Raw genomic sequence first — 21862 nt, 5'->3', positions numbered from 1 at the left:
GGAGCGGGGCTGGCGGGGGGCGGAGAGGGTCCGTGGGGCACCGGGGGGGTGTCTGCGGGGCGTCGGGGGCTTGTCTGTGGGGCACTGCGGAGGGTGTGTATCAGAGGTGTGTGTGCCCCGTGTGGCATCGGGGATGAGGGGTGGTCCGAGGGGCATTGGGGACGGTGCCCGTGGGACACTGGAGGTGCCCGCCTGGCTCTAAGGTGACAGAGGGGCTGGAGGGCCCGAGGACACTGAGCAGAATCTGTTGGACATGAAAGGATCGTCTGTGGGGCACTGGGGCATCCTTGAGGTGATTTGGGTGGACCCAGCGCTGAGGGATCTGGCGGAGTTGGGAACGATCAGGGTGAGGTTCATGGTTGGACTGGAGGAGCTTCGAGGGCTTTTCTAACTTTGATGATTCTGGGATTCTGTGATGCAGGAGCTGAGGGAGGCTGCACTGACAGAGGGCAGCAGTGGGGCTGGGGAGGCTTTGGGAACTGTCGGTGGGGCTTTGAGATAAGGGAGCACTGAGATGATGGAGGGGCTGGGGTCACCGTGGGAGACTGAGCTGTCAGGAGGCCTGAGTGGACCGTGTGACATCAGAGTATATCAGTGGAACACTTGGGACCCTCCTTGACCCCAAAGGATCAGAGGGGCTGGGACCACCATGTGGGGCTGAGCTAGGAGGTGTACGGCCCCCTGAGCTCTCCACTCTGCCACGGGGCTCACTGCTGCCTCTCCCTTGTCTGCTGAATGGCTCAGGCTGGAAGGGACCTCTGGAGGTCCAACCTCTTGTGGGAAAGGGATGAGATTACCTCCCACCCTGTCCGGGTGCATCTTGAAACCCTCCAGTGATGTGGACTCCACTACGTATGCCCCTGGGGAGCTCGTTCCAGCAAGTAATGTATTTCTTAGGTTGAGATGAAACCTCTCCTGGTGCAACCCATTGCCCTTGTCTTTTCTGCATGGCAACTTGTGAAGAGAGAACCCCCCTCCTGCAAACTGATTTTTTTATACTTCCTTGGTGTTTCTGGCCAGGACCAGTCAGGAAACGCCACATTTAACTTTTGCAGCTAGTGAAAGAGGGGGGTTGGACACCGAATTCAGGTGTTGCAGAGCTACATCACCAGGGTCAAGCTTCCTTCAGAACGGCACAGAAACCACCGCAGTCAACCATTTCTCCAGTGTCTTCCCTCTTTCTCCCCACAGCTTTTCTCTAATTCTAAATAGACATCTAAGTTTATTTTGTAGAAAAATAAAAATATTAAAGCTCCATGCTTATGCTTTCACCCTGAACACTCCTATTCATGTCTGGTTGTGCAGGTTGCAGGCAGTAGCACGGGATCCCACAGAGATGGAGTACCCACGTCTCCCACAGAAGGCGTGTGCAGGGAGGGGAGCTGCAGGAAGGATACACACAACCGTCTGCATGTGTGCACATGCGGGTGCGAGCAGGACTTCTTGGGATTACTCACAGACGGGTGCTTAGAAATTTGCTGTTGATTTTAAAAATTAACATTTCAGAAATATCTACTACGTCTGTTGAGACTCAATGCTTGCTGGTTAATAATGTGTTCCTAATCTATAAATGGCTTCAATCTCGATTTAATTTAAATTGCATGAACTGATTTTTTTCCAGCTACCATGCTGCTCATAGGTGTAAAAAATGTGTGACCAAGGGTGACAGAGTGAGGTGCCAGGGGAATCTCTGAGAAACCAACTGAGATGCTGGGCACCAAGAGGTAAGCAGGTTCTTCCAGGGACCTGAGCCTCTCTGCCTCTGCACCCTGAGCTTGAGGGTCAGGCTGTCACATCTGTAGATACACAGAAACTTAATGGAAATGGCCAGTCAACTTCTGCAAGTCTCCCTGACCTGAGAGGCCACCTTGGTGGAAGGAACAGGAAACTTTCCCTTCCCCATGAACTGCACAAGTCCTTTCCCTGAAGAGCCAGATGATGCTGGCGGAGGTCTCGGTCCTCAACCTCGCCCCTCAGTCCTCCAGACCCGGGACTGGTGGCCTCCATCCTCTCCTTGGGTCTCTCCCCTCTGTCAAGCTGGAGGACCAGCTTTAGGCCAGCAGAGAACAGAGGACCTGGCTCTTCCTTCCAACACACTCCAGAACGTCCTTGCAAGGAAGGAGGTGAGAGAAAGAGCAGCTCATTAACAGCTCTCAGACCTGTATCCACAGCCCTCACATACCCCCCCAGGTTCACACACTTGCCACTGAGGCCTGTGGGTCTCTGGCACGTGTCTTGGTTACCACTGGCGGCCTGGGAGACACTTCTCTCTTCCACCTTCTACCACACCTGCTCCCAAACCTGCTCAAGCAATTTTCATGGCTGTGCAACTCTGCCAGATACCCTGAAATTCCTCTGCTGAGGACTCACACAATATGATACAAACATCACGTACCTGCTCATCAGCTCCGGGCCTCACCTCATCAGTTAGAGCAGCTGATCAGCTTCACTGCAGCAAGCCCCCAATTAGGCTCTCCCCCCAAAATAATGCCACATGGCAGCAGAGCAAGATCTCTGTGAGACAATCAAAATTTAGTCACCTAAAAGACTAATTTGCACCCCGAGTTCGTTGACAAAATAACCCAGATTATTTTTTTTTAATTTATTTTACAACACACAAATACATTCTTTTACAATGTAGTAAAAAAAAAAAAAAGACTTAACAAAAGCCTCTGAGAAAGGAAAATGCATTACACACATTTCAGGAGATCGAACATTCTCATCTCTCTGGGACAACCCTTATGGTTTGTTTCCAGCTTGTGCTGCCAATGTGGAGGGCTGAGTACTCCCTGCTCCAAGCGCCCGGTTCTCTGCTGGTGCAGGAGAGGTGGTGGCTGGAAGGGGCAGCAGCAGGGCTTCACTGGGCAGGTACGGCCAGGTGGGGAAGCAGGGGAGCTGCCTTCCGGCTGCGCTCGGCAGACATGCGTTCCAAGCGCTCTGTGTAGAACCCGTTGAAGTCCAACCTGAGAGACAGAAAACCCAGATGTGTCAGAGCCCGCCGGCTCAACGCTGCCAGGAGCGGCATGTGGCGAGCCCAGCATGCTGCCAAGGGCCCCCACAAGCTCACTGCTGCAAGTGCTGCGGCACACGTGCTCGCTGAGGCACTCACAGGCAGCGAGGGGATCCAAAATTACCTAAAGTCTGTCATGGGATGAGTTTTAGGACATGGTTGAAATGAGGGGTGCGAAGTGAAGCGGATTGCACCACGGGAGGAAGCAGAGGACACTTGCTCGTGCAGGGGGTCCTGTGCCGCAGCACAGACCTCAAGCAGCCGCACTCTCCCCGAGCGCCCCGCTGAGCAGAGCCTTGATCCTACCCAGCCATCCCCCAGAGCAGAAACCTCTCCCAGGGCACCAGCTGAACACAGCCACACCACAGCAAGCTCCACGCATGGGGTGCCCCAGGCTGGGTAGACACAGAAGCTTGTTCAGAGCGACAGGGATGTCTGTGCTCTGCCACCTCTTCTGTGCTCATCCCTTGACAACAGGCTACACTTCACCTGCTCTTTACAGGTGCATAAACACATCGGGAAGGACCAGCTGGTAATAGCTTCTTCTCTAGAGACACAGCTTGTCCACACAACCCTGGAGGTGTGTCACTCAGGGACAAGGTGCCAGGGGTGAGGGCTCAGTCTCCACACCCTCATGGCCACTTCCCACCGTTCCTTCACCACCACTCAACTCCAGTATTAATTCCCGTATAAAATCCACTGTATTATCCACTGTAACTACCATGAAATGTTGCAGTTTCTATTACCACCACTCCCTTACTAACACAAGTATGCTTCAAACAGATTCATGATTTAAGAAGGCAAGTAACTGGTTGGAAGATGCTCATCCCAAACCACAAGTATTGCTGATACTTGTAAACACCTCTCCAAAGCAGGCAACATCGGCAATATCATAATCCTGTCTCCTTAATAATCCAAAACGCCACAAAACCACCCAGCTCCACACCTTCCTTAGGCAGATCACTGCACTACAAAGCCAACTAGAACATGTGCAGCTCTGAAAAACATGTGCCCTGGAACACTAAGCAGTAGTTGATATAAGCCTGTGAATCACACAAAAGTTACGCTCTTCATTTCTCAAATTAAGCTGCTCCAGTACTAAATGAATGGGCACAATATTTGAGCTTCATGTTGCTTAACAACCTTACACAAACGGCAACAAATTGTTCCTTGACATTTTTTGGTGACTGCAGAAAACAGAGCCTCAACAGATGGAATTTATCTGTTGCTCTCTCCTGGTTGAAAAGCTTACATCTCTTTCATCCTTCAAGTGTTATACAAAGGAAACCTGACACTGAGGCAGGCATATTTACCAAACTTTTATTCAAATATAAGGCCAGGGCTCTTTTACATCCTTCCTTTGAGGTTGTGTTCCATTTCTCAAGTTGCTTTATTTCAAATTTCTTGAATTGCAGATTTTGATTTGCTTCTCTTTCAGCTGTTTTTAGGGTTAAATGTTCTTTGATAACTATCTCCTAAGAATTTGTGTGGTACTTCCTCAAACACTGCTTACACTTCAGTTTCTTGTTTTGTGGTTGGAACTTTTAACCACTGGGATTTCTATCACTTCACAAGTCCTACTGGTCTTACTCTAAGCTCAGTCATTGCTGTTTCCTCCAAACTGATAAAGGAAGTATATCTGATGAATGCTAACAGCACTTGATGGGTAAGATTTCTAAATATTTGGAATTAACTAATCCTTCTGATGAAGTCCTCTATGCTGTAATTCTTCTCCTTTTCACTACTGGGATGTGAAGGAGTGACTCACTCTGGAGATTTCCTGCAGCTGTCAGCACTGCTACTGATGGAGCCAAGGCACCTGAGCCGGACTTCAGCATGCTGAAGATCTGTGAGCTTCCCCACTTTGAAGGAAACCCTCTGGATTTCTATCTTCTGTGTGGTGATACAAATATGATGGTTGTGCCTCAGTTACTCAGAACTGTAAACTGAATAAATATTAACCAGGACCAAATAAGTAAAAGCAGGATTATGAATAAAAGGGATATTCTATTATCTTACATGTTGACTATCAGCGTCAAAAAGTACTCATATAAAAAGGTTATAATTTATAAGAAAAAAACAGTATTTCTTACAAACTCTTCCAACTCTCTGTAAAATATGTTATTTCAGATGGTAACCGTCTCTGCTCTGGTTCTTGGGTTCCTGTTGCCATAGAGTCCAGGACTCAGTCCAATAATCTTTACAGACTGAATGAGAGCTAAATGTTGTGTCTGGGCATTCACTGTGGGACTTCCACTCTTTTTAAAAACATTACTGGGCAACCTGTAGAAATGGAAAGACATGTTCTGTTGCATGGCCTCTTAACATGCAGTATTTCAGTTAAGGAAATGGGGACATCTGGTTTGTCAGTAAAGGTACAGCTATGTCCAACATCTTGGTGAAGACTCACATGGTCCCAGACAGTCCAAACTGGGAGACTTGATCGTGACGACAGACCTGAAGGCATAAAGACACAGTATTTCCTCTGCAGCCCCTGAACAGAACTAGGGCACGGAAATACCAGGGGGCAAGGGCTCAGACCCTCTTCTGAACAACTGGTTGTAGCTTAGGTTGCACTGTCAATGCAAAGTGCTAAGAGAAACATTTTGTTTTCTCAAAATCCGCCTGATTCACCATACTTCTCCTTTTTCCCAAAACAGGAAGCACTTGTTGTAAAAAACAACCTCCCCGTATTTGGAAGAACTGGCTCCAGAGCTTCCACAGCCCAGGAGTCACCTCCTGACACAGCTAACACTCATGTGCAGCCTGTGAAACACAAAGGCATCTGGTGAAGGAGAGCTCCTGGCCATGGCACCATGGACACACCGTCGGAGAAGATACACAGCCAGTCTCCATGGTGCAGCATCAGACTGACCCACCCTCCGGGTAGATGCATCAAGCTGACACAAGGGTGGGGAGGCAATGATAAAAGAGGTAAACCTCTGATGCAACGTGTAGGAGCAGTGCTGGAAAGAGGACACCAGCTGAGCTACTGCCAGAAAAGGCCTTACATCAGTGTCTGGTGTCACACGTGATAAAGTGGGATGGAAGGCTGTAGGGCTTCTGCTGTTGCATGATGTAAAGACTGGCCAAGGATTTGACACTGTTGACTTCTTGGGTGAGCTGAGAACCAGCCCCAGCCTTGGACTGGTCTGCATGATCCCACTAACAGGACAATCTCCACATGTTCTTTGCAGGACTGGAGGACTAGGGGGGGAAGGTCATGATGCTCTTCTATTAAAAGAGCAGGCAACTTCGTCTTCAACACTGTGTTGGCCATGTCCTGTGCAACCTGCAATGACGTCCAAGCAGCTGGATCATGGTGTTAGTTACCGTTGAGGTCTCCTGGATGGAGCATCATAAAAAAGCCCGTCTGTTAGAGCTTAGACTGGTAATGATAAAAAGGTAAGCACTTGATAAGCAAGACTTCTGGTCCTTGGGAAAACTGCTTAAGGGGTCAGGGGCACAAATTGTGTTCTCCTCCATCCCTTTGGTTGGGGGGATGGATGAGGAAGATTACAGGAGAATTCAGCAGATGAATGGGTGGCTCCAAGACTGCTGTTACCATCAGGGCTTTGGAATCTTTAATCATGGGTTGGTATACAGGGCACCTGATCTTTTGACATTAGACGGGATGCACCTGTCCCGGAGAGGGAAGGGGATTTGGGGGCAGGAGTTAGCTGGGCTCACTGACAGAGCTTTAAACTAGATTTGAAGGGGGAAGGGGGGCAAAACATTGGCCCACCTGAAGTGCATGTATACCAATGCACACAGCACAGGTAACAAACAGGAGGAGCTTGTAGACGTGATGAAACAGGAAAATTATGATGTTGTTGCTATTACAGAAACATGGTGGGATGTCTCCCATGACTGGAGTGCACCAGTTGATGGGTACAAGCTCTTTAGGAGGGACAGACAGGGAAGGAGAGGGGGTGGGGGTGGTGCTGTCTGTTAAGGACTGTTAGGATTGCTTTGAGCACAGGTGTAGTGAAGACAGGGTTGAGTGTCTTTGAATTAGAATCAGGGGGAAGGCCAACAGGGCAGATGTTGTAGTAGGAGTCTACTATAGGCCACCCAACCAGGACAGAGAGATGGACGAGATATTTTATAGGCACTGAGGTGAAATCTCACGATCGCTTGCCCTTGTTCTTGTGGGTGACTAACTTCACAGACATCTGCTGGAAATACAACACGGCAGAACGAGACCAGTCCCGGAGATTCCTAGAATGTGTGGGAGACAACTTCTTGACGCAACTGGTGAATAAACTGACCAGAGAAGGTGCCCTGCTGGACCTCCTCTTTGTGAACAGAGAAGGGCTATGGACGATGTGGAGGTTGGAGGCTGCCTAGGGCACAGCGATCATGAAATAATAGAGTTCTCTATTCTTAGAGAGGTCAGGAGAGAGCTAAGCAGGACTGACATCCTGGACTTCAGAAGGGCTGACTTTGTCTTGTTTAGGCACCTGCTTGAAAAGATCCCCTGGGAGACTCTCCTGAAGGGTGCAGGGGCCCAGGAAGGCTGGGTGCTCTTTAAGAAGGAAGTGTTAATGGCTCAGGAGCAGGGGGTCCCCGGGAGCTCTAAGAGAAGCCGATGCCAGAGAAGACCACCCTGGCTGAACAGGGAGCTTTGGCTGCAACTCAGGGAGAAAAGGAGAGTTTACAGCATTTGGAAGAAGGGGCTGGCCACTCACAGTGATTACAGAGAGGCTGTGAGGCTATGCAGGGTGGAAATCAGGAGGGCTAAAGCCCAACTGGAAATTAATTTGGCCTCCGCAATCAAGGATAACAAGAAAAGTTTCTGTAAGTATGTCAGTAGCGAAAGAAAGTCCAGGGAGAGTCTCCATCCCCTGCTAGATGCAGGAGGGAATTTGGTAACAAGTGATGAGGAGAAGGCTGAGGTGCTTAATGCCTCAGTCTTTAATAGCCAGGTTAGTTGTACTGATGAAATCCAGCCTCCACAGCCAGAATACAGAGACTGGGAGAACGACCCCCCTGCAATCCAGGAGACAGTCAGTGACCTGCTGCATCACACAGACACACACCAGTCTATGGGACCAGATGGGATACACCCGAGGGTGCTGAAGGAGCTGGCTGGGTGCTCGCCAGGCCACTTTCTATCCTTTCCCAGCAGTCCTGGCTGACCGGGGAGGTCCCGACTGACTGGAAATTGGCTGATGTGATGCCCATCTATAAGAAGGGTCAGAAGGATGATCCAGGAAATTACAGGCCTGTCAGCTCGACTTCGGTGCCCGGGAAGCTGATGGAGCAGCTCATCCTAAACACCATCATGAAACACATGAGGGACAACCAGATGCTCAGGCCCAGCCAGCGTGGGTTTATGAAAGGCAGGTCCTGCTGACAGACCTGATCTCCTTCTATGACAGAGCGACCTGCTGATTGGATGAGGGAAAGGCTGTGGATGTAATTTACCTTGACTTTAGCAAGGCTTTTGACACCGTTTCCCACAGCATTCTCCTGGCAAAAAATGACTGCTCGAGGTTTGGACAATCGCACACTTCGCTGGGTAAAAAACTGTCTGGACGACCGGGCCCAGAGAGTTGTGGTGAAGGGAGTTAAATCCAGTTGGCAGCTGGTCATGAGTGGTGTCGCCCAGGGCTGGGTGTTGGGGCCACTCCTGTTTAACATCTTTATTGATGATCCAGACGAAGGGATCGAGTGCCCCCTCAGTCAGTTTGCAGATGACACCCAGCTGGTGGGAGTGTTGATCTGCTCGAGGGCAGGGAGGCTGCAGAGAGACCTGGACAGGCTGGAGCCATGGGCTGAGCCCAACTGGGGGAGTTTCACTGAGGGCAAATGCCGGGGGCTGCCCTTGGGCCACAACAACCCCCAGCAGGGCTACAGGCCTGGGAGGAGTGGCTGGAGAGCTGCCAGTCAGAGAGGGACCTGGGGGGTTTGATTGACAGCTGGCTGAACAGGAGCCAGCAGTGTGCCCAGGGGGCCAAGGTGGCCAATGGCATCCTGGCTTGTGTCAGGATTAGTGTGGCCAGCAGGGACAGGGAAGGGATCTTGCCCCTGTACTTGGCGCTGGTGAGGCCACACCTTGAATACTGTGTTCAGTTTTGGGCCCCTCACTACAAAAAGGACACAGAGTTACTCAAACATGTCCAGAGAAGGGCTACAAAGCTGGTGCAGGGTCTGGAACACATGTGCTAATGGGGAGCGGCTGAGGGAACTGGGATTGTTTAGTCTGGAGAAGAGGAGGCTGAGGGGAGACCTTATCACCCTCTACAACCACCTGAAAGGAAGCTGCAGAGAGCTGGTTTGAGCCTTTTTAGTCTAGTAGAAAGCGACAGGACAAGAGGGAATGGCCTCAAGCTGCACCAGGGAAAGTTCAGACCAGATATTAGGAAGCATTTCTTTACAGAAAGGGTTGTTAGTCGTTGGAATGGGCTGCCCAGGGAGGTGGTGGAGTCCCCATCCCTGGAGGTGTTCAAGAGTAGGGTCGATTTGGAGCTTAAGGATATGCTGTAGGTGGGAACTGTGCTAGGCAAACGGTTGGACTAGATGATCTCCAGGGTCCTTTCCAACCTAGATGATTCTGTGATTCTGTGATAAAGAAGGAAGCAGAGTTGGAGCACTGAGGAGGAGTAAATGTTCTTGCCTGGATGACTCAACTGCTTGTGGTCTCAATCCCTGAAATGAGCCTGACTCTGGATGCTACTGGGACACCCAGAAGTGACAGCAGCGAGGGAAGCATATTGCTTAATCCCTTTGGCCTGTCAATTTTTCTACAGATGGATCCTGCCTGTAATCTACAACATTCCGATGACAATAAACAGTGATGCCCAGGCAGATGAAGGTTGACTTAAAATGTCCAAAAAGGCCTTGATAAGCTGCACCATCATTTCCTACCAGGATCTGCAGAAAGTTAGCTGTCCTGGTTACATCCTGAAAGGAACAGCAATTAATTGTACAGCTGGGGCCTCTGCTCAGCCACAAAAAAAGTCTCTGAAGAATTTCCAAGATGAAGAGGACACCTCAGACTCTGGTTACTTCAGGGATGGAGTTAATCAGTTATCAGGACTGTGGAGAAGGGCTCCTCACCTACCTTCCCACTTAAGCAACTGAGTATCAACCAACAAGGGCAGTCCTGGTGGTAGGAAGATGAGCTCCCACCCTGACTGGCACTGCATTTCCTTTCAGATGCCTGTGAGTATCCCTGTCCTCCTTAAATAAGGAATGCAATCCTACAAGGAAGAAGAAAAAAATATGTAATTCTCTCCAGTGTTGTGGGAGCTGGTGGGCTGGACTCCACTCCTGGAAGTAACACGGATGACAGGTTTTAGTGTTCAACCTTGCTCTCAGCTGTGTGACCACATCTCTGATAGAGCAGCAGATGCTAACACGGGAGGCCAGGTGCTGTGTAAATGCATGGTAGTTGCTGGTCAAGAAGTTCTCAAAAGTAAAGGACAACTGGAGGCCCAGTCTCCTGCTGGAATACTTCACAAAACAGTGTTTGCAAAGGCTGGTACCAGGAATCCTAGATATCCCTGTTAGATGCTGTTGAAAGCTTCAAGAGACATGGCATGAGGTGGGGACAACAACTCACTTAAAAAAAATATCCTGAAACCTTTTCTCTTTGTTTTCAGGTGTAGCACAACTCAACAGAGGTGTAAGGGTTATCCACCAGCTGCCAGAGACAGCTGGTATGGAAGGGCAGCAAACAGAACCGAATGGTTGCAGGTCAATATTCTTATGGTTTTCCTGAAGATTAAGTTAAAGGATGAGAATGACAACAAAAAGTACAGTTCACAAAGACCAAACAAATAGCAATAAGACTCCACTTAAATAAAATTAAACAAAACAGGATATAAAGCACAGTTAGGAGAAAGCTCAAAGTACCCTGTAGTCCTATGCCACTAAAAGGAACTAAAGAAGGATCTACTCTGTTCTGTGCTAAATATCAAAGGGGTTGGGGCATGAATCCCTACAGCACCAAGGGAAGAAAGAAAATGTATGTGATTAACCAGTTATCAGCCACATTTATGAATTACACATCAGCGATAACTGATTCTGGCATATCTATCACTGAAAAACAACTTTAGATGTAAAACATTATTAAAAGTAGGGAGTACTCCTTGGCAAACCAAGGGCCTCCCTCAGAAAAAGATGAAACAATCAACACCTACAAATGACCTTAACTTCTGGCTAGTCCTGTAGGAGCTTTTAACAACTGCTTACACATGAAAATAAAGCTACACACCGGCTTACAGACAGCATGAAGAAACTAATGGATATTTAGGATGGCTTTGTTTTCAGTGCCATAGCTGACAGCAATGACAAAGGAGGTAAGTCTCAAGTGTTCTAGGCTCACATGCACAGTAACAGTGCAAATGCACTTATTAGGCTTACAAACATAGAACAAGCACTTAAAAATGTGTTGGTGTTGAAATATTTTATATTAACGAAAATCCTAGCCTCTTAAAATTATGCCTATATGCAATATATATCCTGCCTCTTCACTGGAAAGAAAGTCCCTATAAAAATGACTTGGGTTTTGTATGTGCCTAACAATCCGCAAGCAGTGTTTGTGAAGAGTCACAGCCTTCGCCAAGTGTGAGGCAGCTGGCGCCCAGCAGCTCTTACATGTGACTTCCACCAAGGTGACTCTCTGAATGAAGAGATGACAACTCCTGACCCTCACCTGCCTTCTTATTCTGTGGTTACATGCATGCCTCAGCTGAACGTTTCCAGTCTGCAAGCTGCTAGGTTTCATGAGTGCTTAAGTCTTGAAAAACATATTCCAGACACAAATATAAAAGCTGCTCTTAGCAGCAAACTCCATAGCTGCAGTTATTTCTGTGCTGCTCCTAAAGCGCTGGTAGCAGGATCAGAAAAGCACTCTGCTTGCACAGCACATGTGCTCAACTCAGGGTAATGCTCCCAGAACATTATCTGTGGTTCTTCAAAGCTAGAAGTACCAGGACAGGTCCCTCCACCAATCTGTAACATGGATCTTAAAAAGCCCAGCAACGCTAATATTTTCTGTAGCAAAACCAAGTGTTAACTATACCAAGAAAGGCCTTGCACATCTCATTTTATTAAAAAAGAAACACAGAGGTTATAAACCTAGCAGCAAAACCTAGATCTCCTTCTCCTTCTCTCTCTCTGTTCCTAGAGCATATCTTGTATACCTGACTTTTAGGTATTACTGGATGAATTTTGATTCCTAAGAAGCTAGGAAGTCTGGGTGAGGCCACAATAAATACATAATAAGGGATGCTTATTTAAATAAAGACAAGATGGGAGCTTAAAACAAAATAGTCACTTATGATCAATCTTTTGCAGGGTTTTCTCATCTTGGAATACTTACGCTGTATTCAGGAATCAGCTTATTCACTGTCTACACAGTGAGACAATTCCCAAGAAAACCAATACTTGCATTACATTTACAACATTAATAGACAAATTTCACATAATTCAAAGGAATGTGTTTGGTTCTTTTAAAGCACTGGGTTGAAATGCAAAGCAGTATTTTTTGTGATTTCGGTGTTTTCATTGATAGGACAGACATGCACAGTTATAAACAGCAATTATTCCTCCTGAGCTGAATTTGGGAGCCACAGGAGGGGAAGTTACAGAGAGGAGACAACTGGCTCACCTGTAGATGATGTTGAGCATGCTGTGCTCACAGTCATTGGTGCTGTAAACACTCAGTTTGTCCAAAAGGTCCAGCAGATGTGTTGAGAAATTGCTATCAAACTTGTTGATAGTTGCTTCGAAGCCAGAGGTCAGGTGGAGGCTGTCGGCATGCTCTGCTAAAAGCTATCAAGACAAAGGCATAGTGGCCCCACGTGTTTGCTGATTCACACTTGCTAAAGAGATGCAATTATTCCTTCCCTATTTCCTAATCTGCTCAGAAATACTGCCATAAAACTTCACAGTCACTCAGCCACTAAAAATAAATCTTTCACAACAGTTGCAAGGTCCTTGGTAGTTAAAAACCTTGCTATGCCTATCTGGGAGAATCCCAGTGTAGATCCCAGTAGAGTTATCCTCAAATCCACACTGTCATTTCCATCAGGAGGAAAAGCCAGGGAGGAGAAAGTGGGTGTTGCTTCAGAGAGGCTGTAACCACTGGAGCCATCCGACTGCCCTGGAGAGTGATGGTGCAGAGCGGGGCTCTCCGTGGGCCAGGAGGCAGCGTGCTGAACACAGGGCAGGCCCAACACCCCGCTTAGTACATCTGCATCAGGATACAGAAATACGGGCAAGACAAATACCCCACATATGAAGGGATGGGTTGCAAAGAGTCACACCTGACAGTTTATTGGCTCATCCTTCACAAAATGCTAGTTCTGCAAGTAAGAGAGTTTTCTAATTGCAGAAAGCCTGTATATGGGTACCCAATGCACAACTAAGAACTTAAAAACAAGAGCAGGGGCTGTTGTGGGAGACAGGCTCTTCAAAGCAGACTTTGGGAACACCATCAGCACTCCACACTGCCCTCAAAAATGCTCACAATTCCACAAAGGCTCTGCTTTCAGGGCCAAAGGTGCTTTAGAAACTAGTAAGGTCTGTCTGCAAGAGGTAGGGCAGCCAACACTGACCAGACTGCAGCCCAGGCAGCACCCACAGGGGAAAGGGCTCAGCTGTCCATCCCGTGTCCCACCTTGTTAGTCAGCTGCTTCTTCGCAGTCTCTTCAACACGCTCCTCCTCTGTTGGTGGGCCCAGCATTGTGCTGTGCTCTAAGGTGAGCTGGTCCATCTCATTATCCAGCTTCATGCTCTGGGTGAACCTCTTGGAGGGCAGAGGGTTGGGGAAATGGTTAGATCCTGTTTTTTCAATTATGGCAAAGTAGGAGACTGACTCAGTTCTGCTAGCCCTCCAGCTAACTAATTCCTATGAAAGCTAACTCAAACTAAATTTACAATGTTAATACACAAAGTTCCCTAAACCCAAAGCAAGGTGGGTTTTTTTTTAAAGCTATGGGCTCCCTGAGGTGCTGGCTAAAGTGTGCCCACAGAGATCAGTCTCGATGGGTCCAGTCACCAGTCCTCACTGATCCTCGAAAGAACATACTAAAAATTGAAGAGCCCTACAACTTCTGCTGCAGGACTGGCTGAACAGAGGTAATTTGGGTCATATGAACCTGATTCCAACACTGAAAAAGAGCACAGAGAATTTCATGGAGGAAGAAGCCACAGAAACGATTTGGGTGAAAGGACGAGGGTCTGAGCAGTCAGGCTCTAAAGTCAGCTGGAGGGACGAACAGAGGCTCTTCCGTGTGCATCGAGGACAAGAGGGGTCGAGTTGAAAAAAGAGAGACTGTTATGGCTGGCTGGCACCCAAAGCAGCTGGCAGTGGCATGGTCAGTACGGGGAGGCTGTACATACCTGCATGCAGTTTGTGAACATGACACAGACAGCCATCAGCTTGGAGAAGATCTTCAGCAGTTCGGGGTTGGTTAGCATGCAGTCCTTCAAGCAGTTATCCAGGAAGCTTGTGTGGTGGCTCAGTACATCATCAATGTTAGATGCCTGTGACAGAACAGTACAATAATGAAAAACCAAACCAGGGCTGCTGTGCTGCACCGGACTAAAACTCTAACCCTGCATCCTGACTCTGACAGTGACCTCTCAGATGTGATCTAGGGCTTGTTGAGATACTTCTCATGCACCTTCCAGCTTTGAGAAACATCCTGAGATGGAGACTGTATTTGTATTACTGCATTCAACAACCCTTCACAAGCTTTTTACCTTTGATTTGTCATATCACCTTCTCAACCAAATTATGCTTGCTTTAATCATCCAAACCCTCCACTGGAAAGGAGGCTCAGGATGGAGTTACCTGCTTTCTGAACACGCACTTCCTTTGCTTTTAAAACTGCTTGTCATGCCCACTCCCACCTTCACAGTCTCAGTAAAGTCAGCTACAGTAAGTGATTTATTTTTCTCTTTCCCAAAGAACCTTAATGTCACTAATTTTACAAGGCTTAAAACATACACATTATTTAGAAACATGTTTTAGGAGCACAACAGGGAACTGGGACATGCAGCGTTGCAAGGATTTTATGAGATTTTTGTCCAGCTTTGCTACTTCACTGAGCTGTTTCAGTCGAGTTTTAAATGATAGATTAAAAACCTCCTATCACTCTGTACACTTATGGGATGTGATGAACCTGAGAACACAAGAAAAGCTTAGTAAAGAACCATAGGACTAAAATTGCCAAGGTATCTTCAGTGCTCCATCAGGATCGATGTCAAAAAAAAACCCACCCTGTAACCTTTTAAACAACCAGTACAGAACAGAGATTGTCACTCTCTAATGTGTTGATGAAGACAATCATGTCGTGAAGAAGATACTAGTTAGTTTTTCAGGAAGAAAGCACCTTGACTTCAAGTGGAAATACCAAGAGAGAAGCCTGACAAATAAAAAACCAGCATAAAGCACTACAGAAGACCAGTGAGGATCATCCTTTTCTCTCCTAAAAATGCAAATGAAAGGAAAAACCTATCCCAGTCTGTAGACCGTGGAGGTTAAAGAGCCAGTTCTGCATTCTCTGTTTGGAAATAAATGAGTTTGTATTTAAATCATGGAAGATTCTGCCCAGTAGCTGGAGCTATGCCATCCCTGGTGACCAGCTCTTTTAAAGGACTGCATAACAAAGTGGTTGCTGAAACAGCTTCTTTAGCTGGCAGCACTGAGCTGTTTGACTCACAGGTGCCCATAACACAACAATGCCTAGAGCCAGACTTTTCCTGCCCCAGCACTGGCAGGGGGCATGCTCCATCTCCTAGAGATTTAAAAGCCTTGAAGGACACTGATGAGGATGGGAGGCAAACATACATCTGGATTACGTCCCAAAGACGTTACTAACTTGCCAAAAAACTTTCTTGGTTTGAAGTGATGACTTGTGTACCTATTCACATCACTAGTTGTCACTAGTGCACAATTACTCAGAGAAGCCCTTCATGCACAGAGCAATGGCAGGAACGCTCTACAAAACGCTGCAGCAGCCCTTAAGGTTTCAGAATGAAGAAGCATATGGTGAAGGCACGTGCAAATCTCCTTTCCCCAAAAGTCCCTTTATATCTGCTATCTCACAATCTCTGGTAGGCTAAAGAGGCTCACCGATGTTCCATAGTGAGGGAAAAATTCTGCCTACTTGGGCTATCAAAATGATTTGGTCTATAGACATTTCTTGGGAATGGGCTCCTCTGAGAAACAATACAAACTGGCAAATTCCTTTTTGGAACTGAAATAAAAATCCTTTAACACTGCTATATATCTGAAGGAGCAGAGAAACTCAATGGCTGAGAGCCAAAGCAGAGAGAGATCTTCAGACAGATAGTCTTTGCAAAAACTCTGGAGTCAGGAGATCATCTCTTCAGAACAGGGGATGCTGTCAATACAGACCACGTACCTATCACATCTAACAGTCCATTCTGGGACTTCTGGAGTCAGCAGAGGCTGAAAGGAAGTGCTACCTGAAATCAGTATGGAAGAATCTGGAAGAGCATAACTTGTTTAAGTGCTTCAATGCAAGTAAAGTAAACAGCATTATAATTTGCAAACCTAAACTTACAACAAAATTAAGAAGCAAGTACACTTCTCTCAGATCATTCAGGAGCTTGACATATAACCTCTTCTTGTTCAGAAGTCCTTGCCAAGAATACGTAGAGACGCTCACAATCCTAGACCTGATGCCTGCTGTGAATTCTTCAGGAAAAAGGATGACAGGGCATTAAAATGGTTGGTTAGCTGACCCCAGAACAACTTCCCAGTACACAGTGGAAACTAAGGATCAGTTGTTGCTGAAGATTCACAAGGCTCATCAGAGAGCTGCCAGGAGAGCTGCTGTGGCTTAATGCAGATTGCAGGAGGAGTGCTGGGCTGTCTAGTACATCAGATAAATGTTTTTCACAGTATAAGAGGAAAAAGATGTGCAACCCAGAAGCATGTGACCACAGGGTGATTACCAGAGGGAAGAATAATACGGTGATGTACATCTGCCTCCTGTTCCCTCACAGGAGCTGTGGCACCCCAACACCAGCCCCAACACAGCAGCACCACAGCAGGTAAAGAAGCTGAGAAGGACCATGAGGAACGCTATGTCCCTTGGGATAAGGAAAATTACTACAGCCATTACAAAGGTTATGCTGCAAAATAAACAAGCTGAAGGAATAGATGACTGACCATCTGCTCTAATTAAACTAAGTTCATTGCCTGGCACAGCCCTTGCCTGTGCCGAGTGCCATATGCCAAGACAACCATCAGACAAAGCTAAGGGATAGCACATCCTATGGACCTTTGCAAGTTGTCTCCTGACATGGAGAAGGCAGCAGGTCATATTCCCTCCCTTGGCAAAGCCCTCCAACACTACTCCACCAAACTTCGTACCCTCAAGCACTTTCACAGGCCTTCACAACATACCCTAGCCCACATAATGCATCCCTGCAGCTTCATGTTATGAACACAGCCACAAGACAGCCCTGCTTAGACTGCTGCAAACACTTGAAACTGGAAGAACACAAAAGACTGTATGTTAAGACCACACAGGACCCAGTGGAGACATTTGCTATGTAATGTGGAGCAGACAGCCTGTGTCTCTGCCCTTGTTTTAGGCAGCAGTACAGAAGTAACCGAAGATGTCACCTCTACTCTCATTTTCCTCCCACTAAGACTTGTTTGCATGACAAAAACCTGCAGAAGCCATGCAGGTCCACTGGTGCTGAGAGGTGAGGCAACCAGTGCGCTGGCTCCAGCACACGTTCCTAGGGAACGAAGAAGCTATGGGCTAGGCCCAGGCAGATGGCAAGAAAGACAACGTGTACCTGCAGCATTGCTGTGGCTTTCACTAGATCTGTCAGTGCTCAGGTGTTATCCCTTGCTTGTCCAATGAACTTCCACCGTAACTCTGCATGCCCTGAAAGTCTATATCTTTACCAGTCAGGTAAAAAGGGAAAGTAGAGAAGGGTTTGCTCTAGACCTTGACCTGTTGGTGACAGATTTTCTTCCTCTGCTGTCAAGGATGGAACCAACAAATCTGACATGAAAGGAACCAGGTATAAGACGACCTTTATGGGCTTCTTGGACAGCCTGTTCTGAAAGGTAACTCTCAATGACTTCTCATTCTTGGTTTAAAACAGGCAAGTGAGCCATTAGCTGAGAATGTGTTCCTCTGTGAGATAATAAAGGCATCTCACATGCCCATCAGAAGATAAAAACTGATTCTTGCCATTTTTGCTAGGGCAAAGAGTTAACGTCTGGAGAAGTCACTTGACTTGGATTAGTGAACCAGAAATATTCTGTAACACACCTGGAAAATCCCACAGCTCAGAACACTACATCTTTGTGAAAGGAATCAAAATGATGGCCCAGATACCCCTTGTCAGGCAGAAAAAACAGTAGGACGTGAACTTAGCCTCTGCCAGATACCACCACAGTGGAAAAGTTCCTCAGCCTTGCCCACCTGCAGTAGGAATACACATGTGGAGTAACAACCTGAATAAGGAAGGCCCTGTTACGTAACAGACAGTCCTAACATGCCAGGCCTTGGCAGCTTCATGGAAGAGAAAGCACATCCTTCGCTTTTAAAAGCACTGTAAATCAGCCAAAGAATCAACTGAATATGACTGGACTGGTTCATGACCTTCGCACCCTGCATCATCCTTCTTTTTTCATCGTTTTTCCTTCTTCTGTGCATGGTAACATTCAGCAGAACACCACCTTTACATAACAGGGTGCAGACTATGAGCTAGGCATAGACAGGAGGACAAAGCTGGTGCAGGGTCTGGAGCACATGTGGTACAAGGAGTGGCTGAGGGAACTGGGGTTATTTAGTCTGAAGGAGGCTGAGGGGAGACCTCATGGCCCTCTACAGCTCCCAGAAAGGAAGCTGCAGAGAGCTGGTTTGAGCCTCTTTAACCTAGTAGTAAGTGACAGGACAAGAGGGAATGGCCTCAAGCTGCACCAGGGAAAGTTTAGACTAGATGTCAGGAAGTATTTCTTTGCAGAAGGGGCTGTTGGGTGTTGGAATGGGCTGCCCAGGGAGGTAGTGGAGGTGTTTAAGAGTAGGGTCGAATTAGCACTGAGGGATCTGGTGGAGTTGGGAAGTATCAGAGTGAGAGGCTAATGTTGGGACTGGATGATCTTCAAGGTCCTTTCCAACCTAGGTGATTCTGTGATTTTGTGGTTCTGTGAAGCAGAGGAAAGGGATATATGACTAATAAAGCAGAAAGGCAATGAACAGCAGAACAGCAGCACTATCTGCAGTGTGACAAGAACAACAGTTCCCAGAGTGCCTCCAGCAAAACATATAACAGATACCTACAGTAACTGACATTAGGCACTTTTTCCCTATATTAAATTTGTTAACTTAAGACTTCTGTTCCAACTTCTCTCAAGCACACACACTCACCAACTTCAGGTTCTTCTCAAGGATGTGCCACGTTGGCTCCATCACTTCAAACATCATGTAATACTGGATATTCTGTACAAAATTCAGCATCCGCTGCCGCAGTGTGAAAGCACCAGCAAACCTAGGGGAGAAATCACACCCACACAACTTAAGAGCTAGCAAATGCCATGGAGAACTATCACCAGGCTTGCACAGTCAAGCAGAGCTAAATATTTCTGTCCTAGCAAATTCACTGCTGCAACATGAGAGAGATTATAAAGTTAATGCAAACCATCTCTGACTGTTTTCCACATATTCAAATGGCTTTCCCTCAATTACTAGAGTCAGAGTTTTGAACCTGTTGTAGACTGGATGATTACTTTGAATATTTGCTTATATTCAACTAAAATTTTGATACTAAATATTAAAGCAATTTAACCAGCATAACTATCAAGTGAGAAGTGAGACATGCATTCGCTAGAAGGGCAAAATTTAACAAGATAAATGGTTCATGTTTCTTTCCACTCTTACTTGTTAAATGAACACATAAAAATATTCTATGCCTTGCATCAGTATATTCAGGGGATCCAAACATTTAATCAGATCACCTGCTACTTAGGGTATTTAATGCAATTTCATCTTAAAAATAGAATAGTGGGATTATATAGAGGTTTTTTCAGTGTTGATTTATGCAGGCTCTGTGATGGCAAACTAAGAACTAACTTCAGCAAACTCAGACAGGTCACCGGAGAGGGGGAGGGTGGCCGCCCCAGGCGTTTTCAACCACGGCTGCCCTGTCCCCTGCTGATCACAGTTGTGGTGTGAGCTGGAGGTTGGACTGGAGACCCTCACAGCTCTCTTACCCTAACACCTCTACAATTACAGGAGAACCAGAGCTACAGTCATGTTGGCTGAGGTCAGTCGAGGTTACCTTGTCACAAGAAAGTGTTGTTGGCAAGGCAGAAGGTACCACCTCGCAGTGCTGGGGTCTGCCTCACCCTCCAAACAGGCACCACCAGCACCTGGAGTGCAGACCCAAAGATGAAAATTTACCATCACAGATGGAACAAGATACAATGATTTCCTGGGAAAACACCCCACCAATTTTACCTTAGTTCCTGTTTGTGTCACACCAAACCCCCAAATATTAGCCAAGCTGTGTGAAGGTCAGGAGTCCTTGCCAGAAAAGGAGGATTTAAAGGACTAGGGTCCTTACTAATCTTCCTGATGCTAAAGCAGCAACCAAGACAGTATGTGCACAGATGTCCTCTGCTGTAACTGTTCAGAGTATAATGAGCTAACCTTAAAGGCCACCTCTTCCTTTCCAAAACTTTGTGCCAACAGAGGAATGAGCCAAGCAGCTCAAAGATTATTGAACACACACTTCCTATTGAAACCTAAATTGTTATATTTTGGCCTCTCTCAGTCTGTAAGAAATTTGTAAGGATCTTTTTCACATCAAAATGATCTGATCCATGTCATGACATATTTAACTAGCAAGAAGGAAAACCAAAACTTCACATTTGATCCAGCAGAAAAAAAGGCCATACCACTTAGCTGAATGCAGGGAGAATTGTTTGGCTGTCTTATTGCTGATCCAAACGTTGCACAACTGTCTTTCCACATGTTTGCAATAGAACATGTGTCTGAAAAGCATCTGGTATCTTGTCAGTGCTTTCCTGAAAAGAAAGGAGAAACCCATCCAGATTAAGCTCTGTTCTGATTGACAGACTAAGCTGTGAAGGCTGAGGCTGCTCAAAGGCAAAGAGACTTTATACAATATGTTCCTTACGCCTTCAGATGCACACAGATCCACACTGAAACAATTTGAACCAAAGGAAAAAAGTCACATTTGTAACCATCCCAAAGAATTTATCTCCAAGGAGTCCCTCCTCCATATTTCCTACCAGTGGGTACATCACCAGCCTCCTTCTTCAATTCCCTCAAGCTACCTGCAGAAAGGTCACTCCACAGACGCTGGGTCAGAAGGCTGAATGCCTGTGGTCGTGTACCCACTGAACTAAGGCTGCTACAATCACCAAAACAATTCACCAGCACTCTCCAAAAAGATGAAGAAAAGCCTGTAACCAAGCTACAGGCAGCATTACCCCACCATCGATGCACTGTCAGAAGCAGATGGGGATGCTTATTTATAGCTTCAGGGACTGGATTCAGGTCTGCATTCAGACACTTCAGTGTAGGTGTCTACTGAGCTCCAGTCGATACAGTTTATGAAACCTTACCAAATAGTATTTTCACTTCCATGGCTACCATCAGAGATAATACACTCAATTTGAAAAAAAAAGAAGAGACATAATTTCAAAAGCATCATGTCATTAGAGAAGTTCCACTGTGTTAACTCATTATTTAAAGGGGAAATTAAGGGACAAACTAATTGTTGGCATTTAACAATTCAACATCTGTCACCACATTCATGTAGCACTGGCTCACAGGACAAACCCCTGCAGAAAAATGAACCATTCAGTCC

At 46.7% G+C, this 21862-nt stretch overlaps 2 protein-coding genes across 2 annotated transcripts in view; both read right to left on the bottom strand.

Moving 5' to 3' along the window:
• Positions 1 to 819, bottom strand: part of ADAM8 (ADAM metallopeptidase domain 8) — a 15418-nt gene extending 14599 nt beyond the window's left edge. Inside the window, exon 1 of the mRNA XM_026851775.1 lies at positions 798 to 819. Within this exon, the coding sequence (XP_026707576.1) occupies positions 798 to 819 (22 nt within the window). The remainder of the gene's footprint in view (positions 1 to 797) is intronic.
• A 1829-nt stretch (positions 820 to 2648) lies between these two features.
• TUBGCP2 (tubulin gamma complex associated protein 2) overlaps positions 2649 to 21862 on the bottom strand; it is a 40903-nt gene continuing 21689 nt past the window's right edge. The window contains exons 13-18 of the mRNA XM_026851911.1: positions 20925 to 21053; positions 19396 to 19516; positions 14369 to 14512; positions 13644 to 13772; positions 12633 to 12796; positions 2649 to 2963 (exon numbers count right to left, since the gene is read on the bottom strand). Coding sequence (XP_026707712.1) covers positions 2858 to 2963; positions 12633 to 12796; positions 13644 to 13772; positions 14369 to 14512; positions 19396 to 19516; positions 20925 to 21053 — 793 coding nt within the window. The 3' untranslated portion in view covers positions 2649 to 2857. The remainder of the gene's footprint in view (positions 2964 to 12632; positions 12797 to 13643; positions 13773 to 14368; positions 14513 to 19395; positions 19517 to 20924; positions 21054 to 21862) is intronic.

The sequence above is a fragment of the Athene cunicularia genome (assembly GCF_003259725.1).
Source record: "Athene cunicularia isolate RWA chromosome 6 unlocalized genomic scaffold, athCun1 chr6_part2, whole genome shotgun sequence".
NCBI classification, from domain to species: domain Eukaryota; kingdom Metazoa; phylum Chordata; class Aves; order Strigiformes; family Strigidae; genus Athene; species Athene cunicularia.
This window is presented reverse-complemented; position numbering and strand designations above follow the sequence as displayed.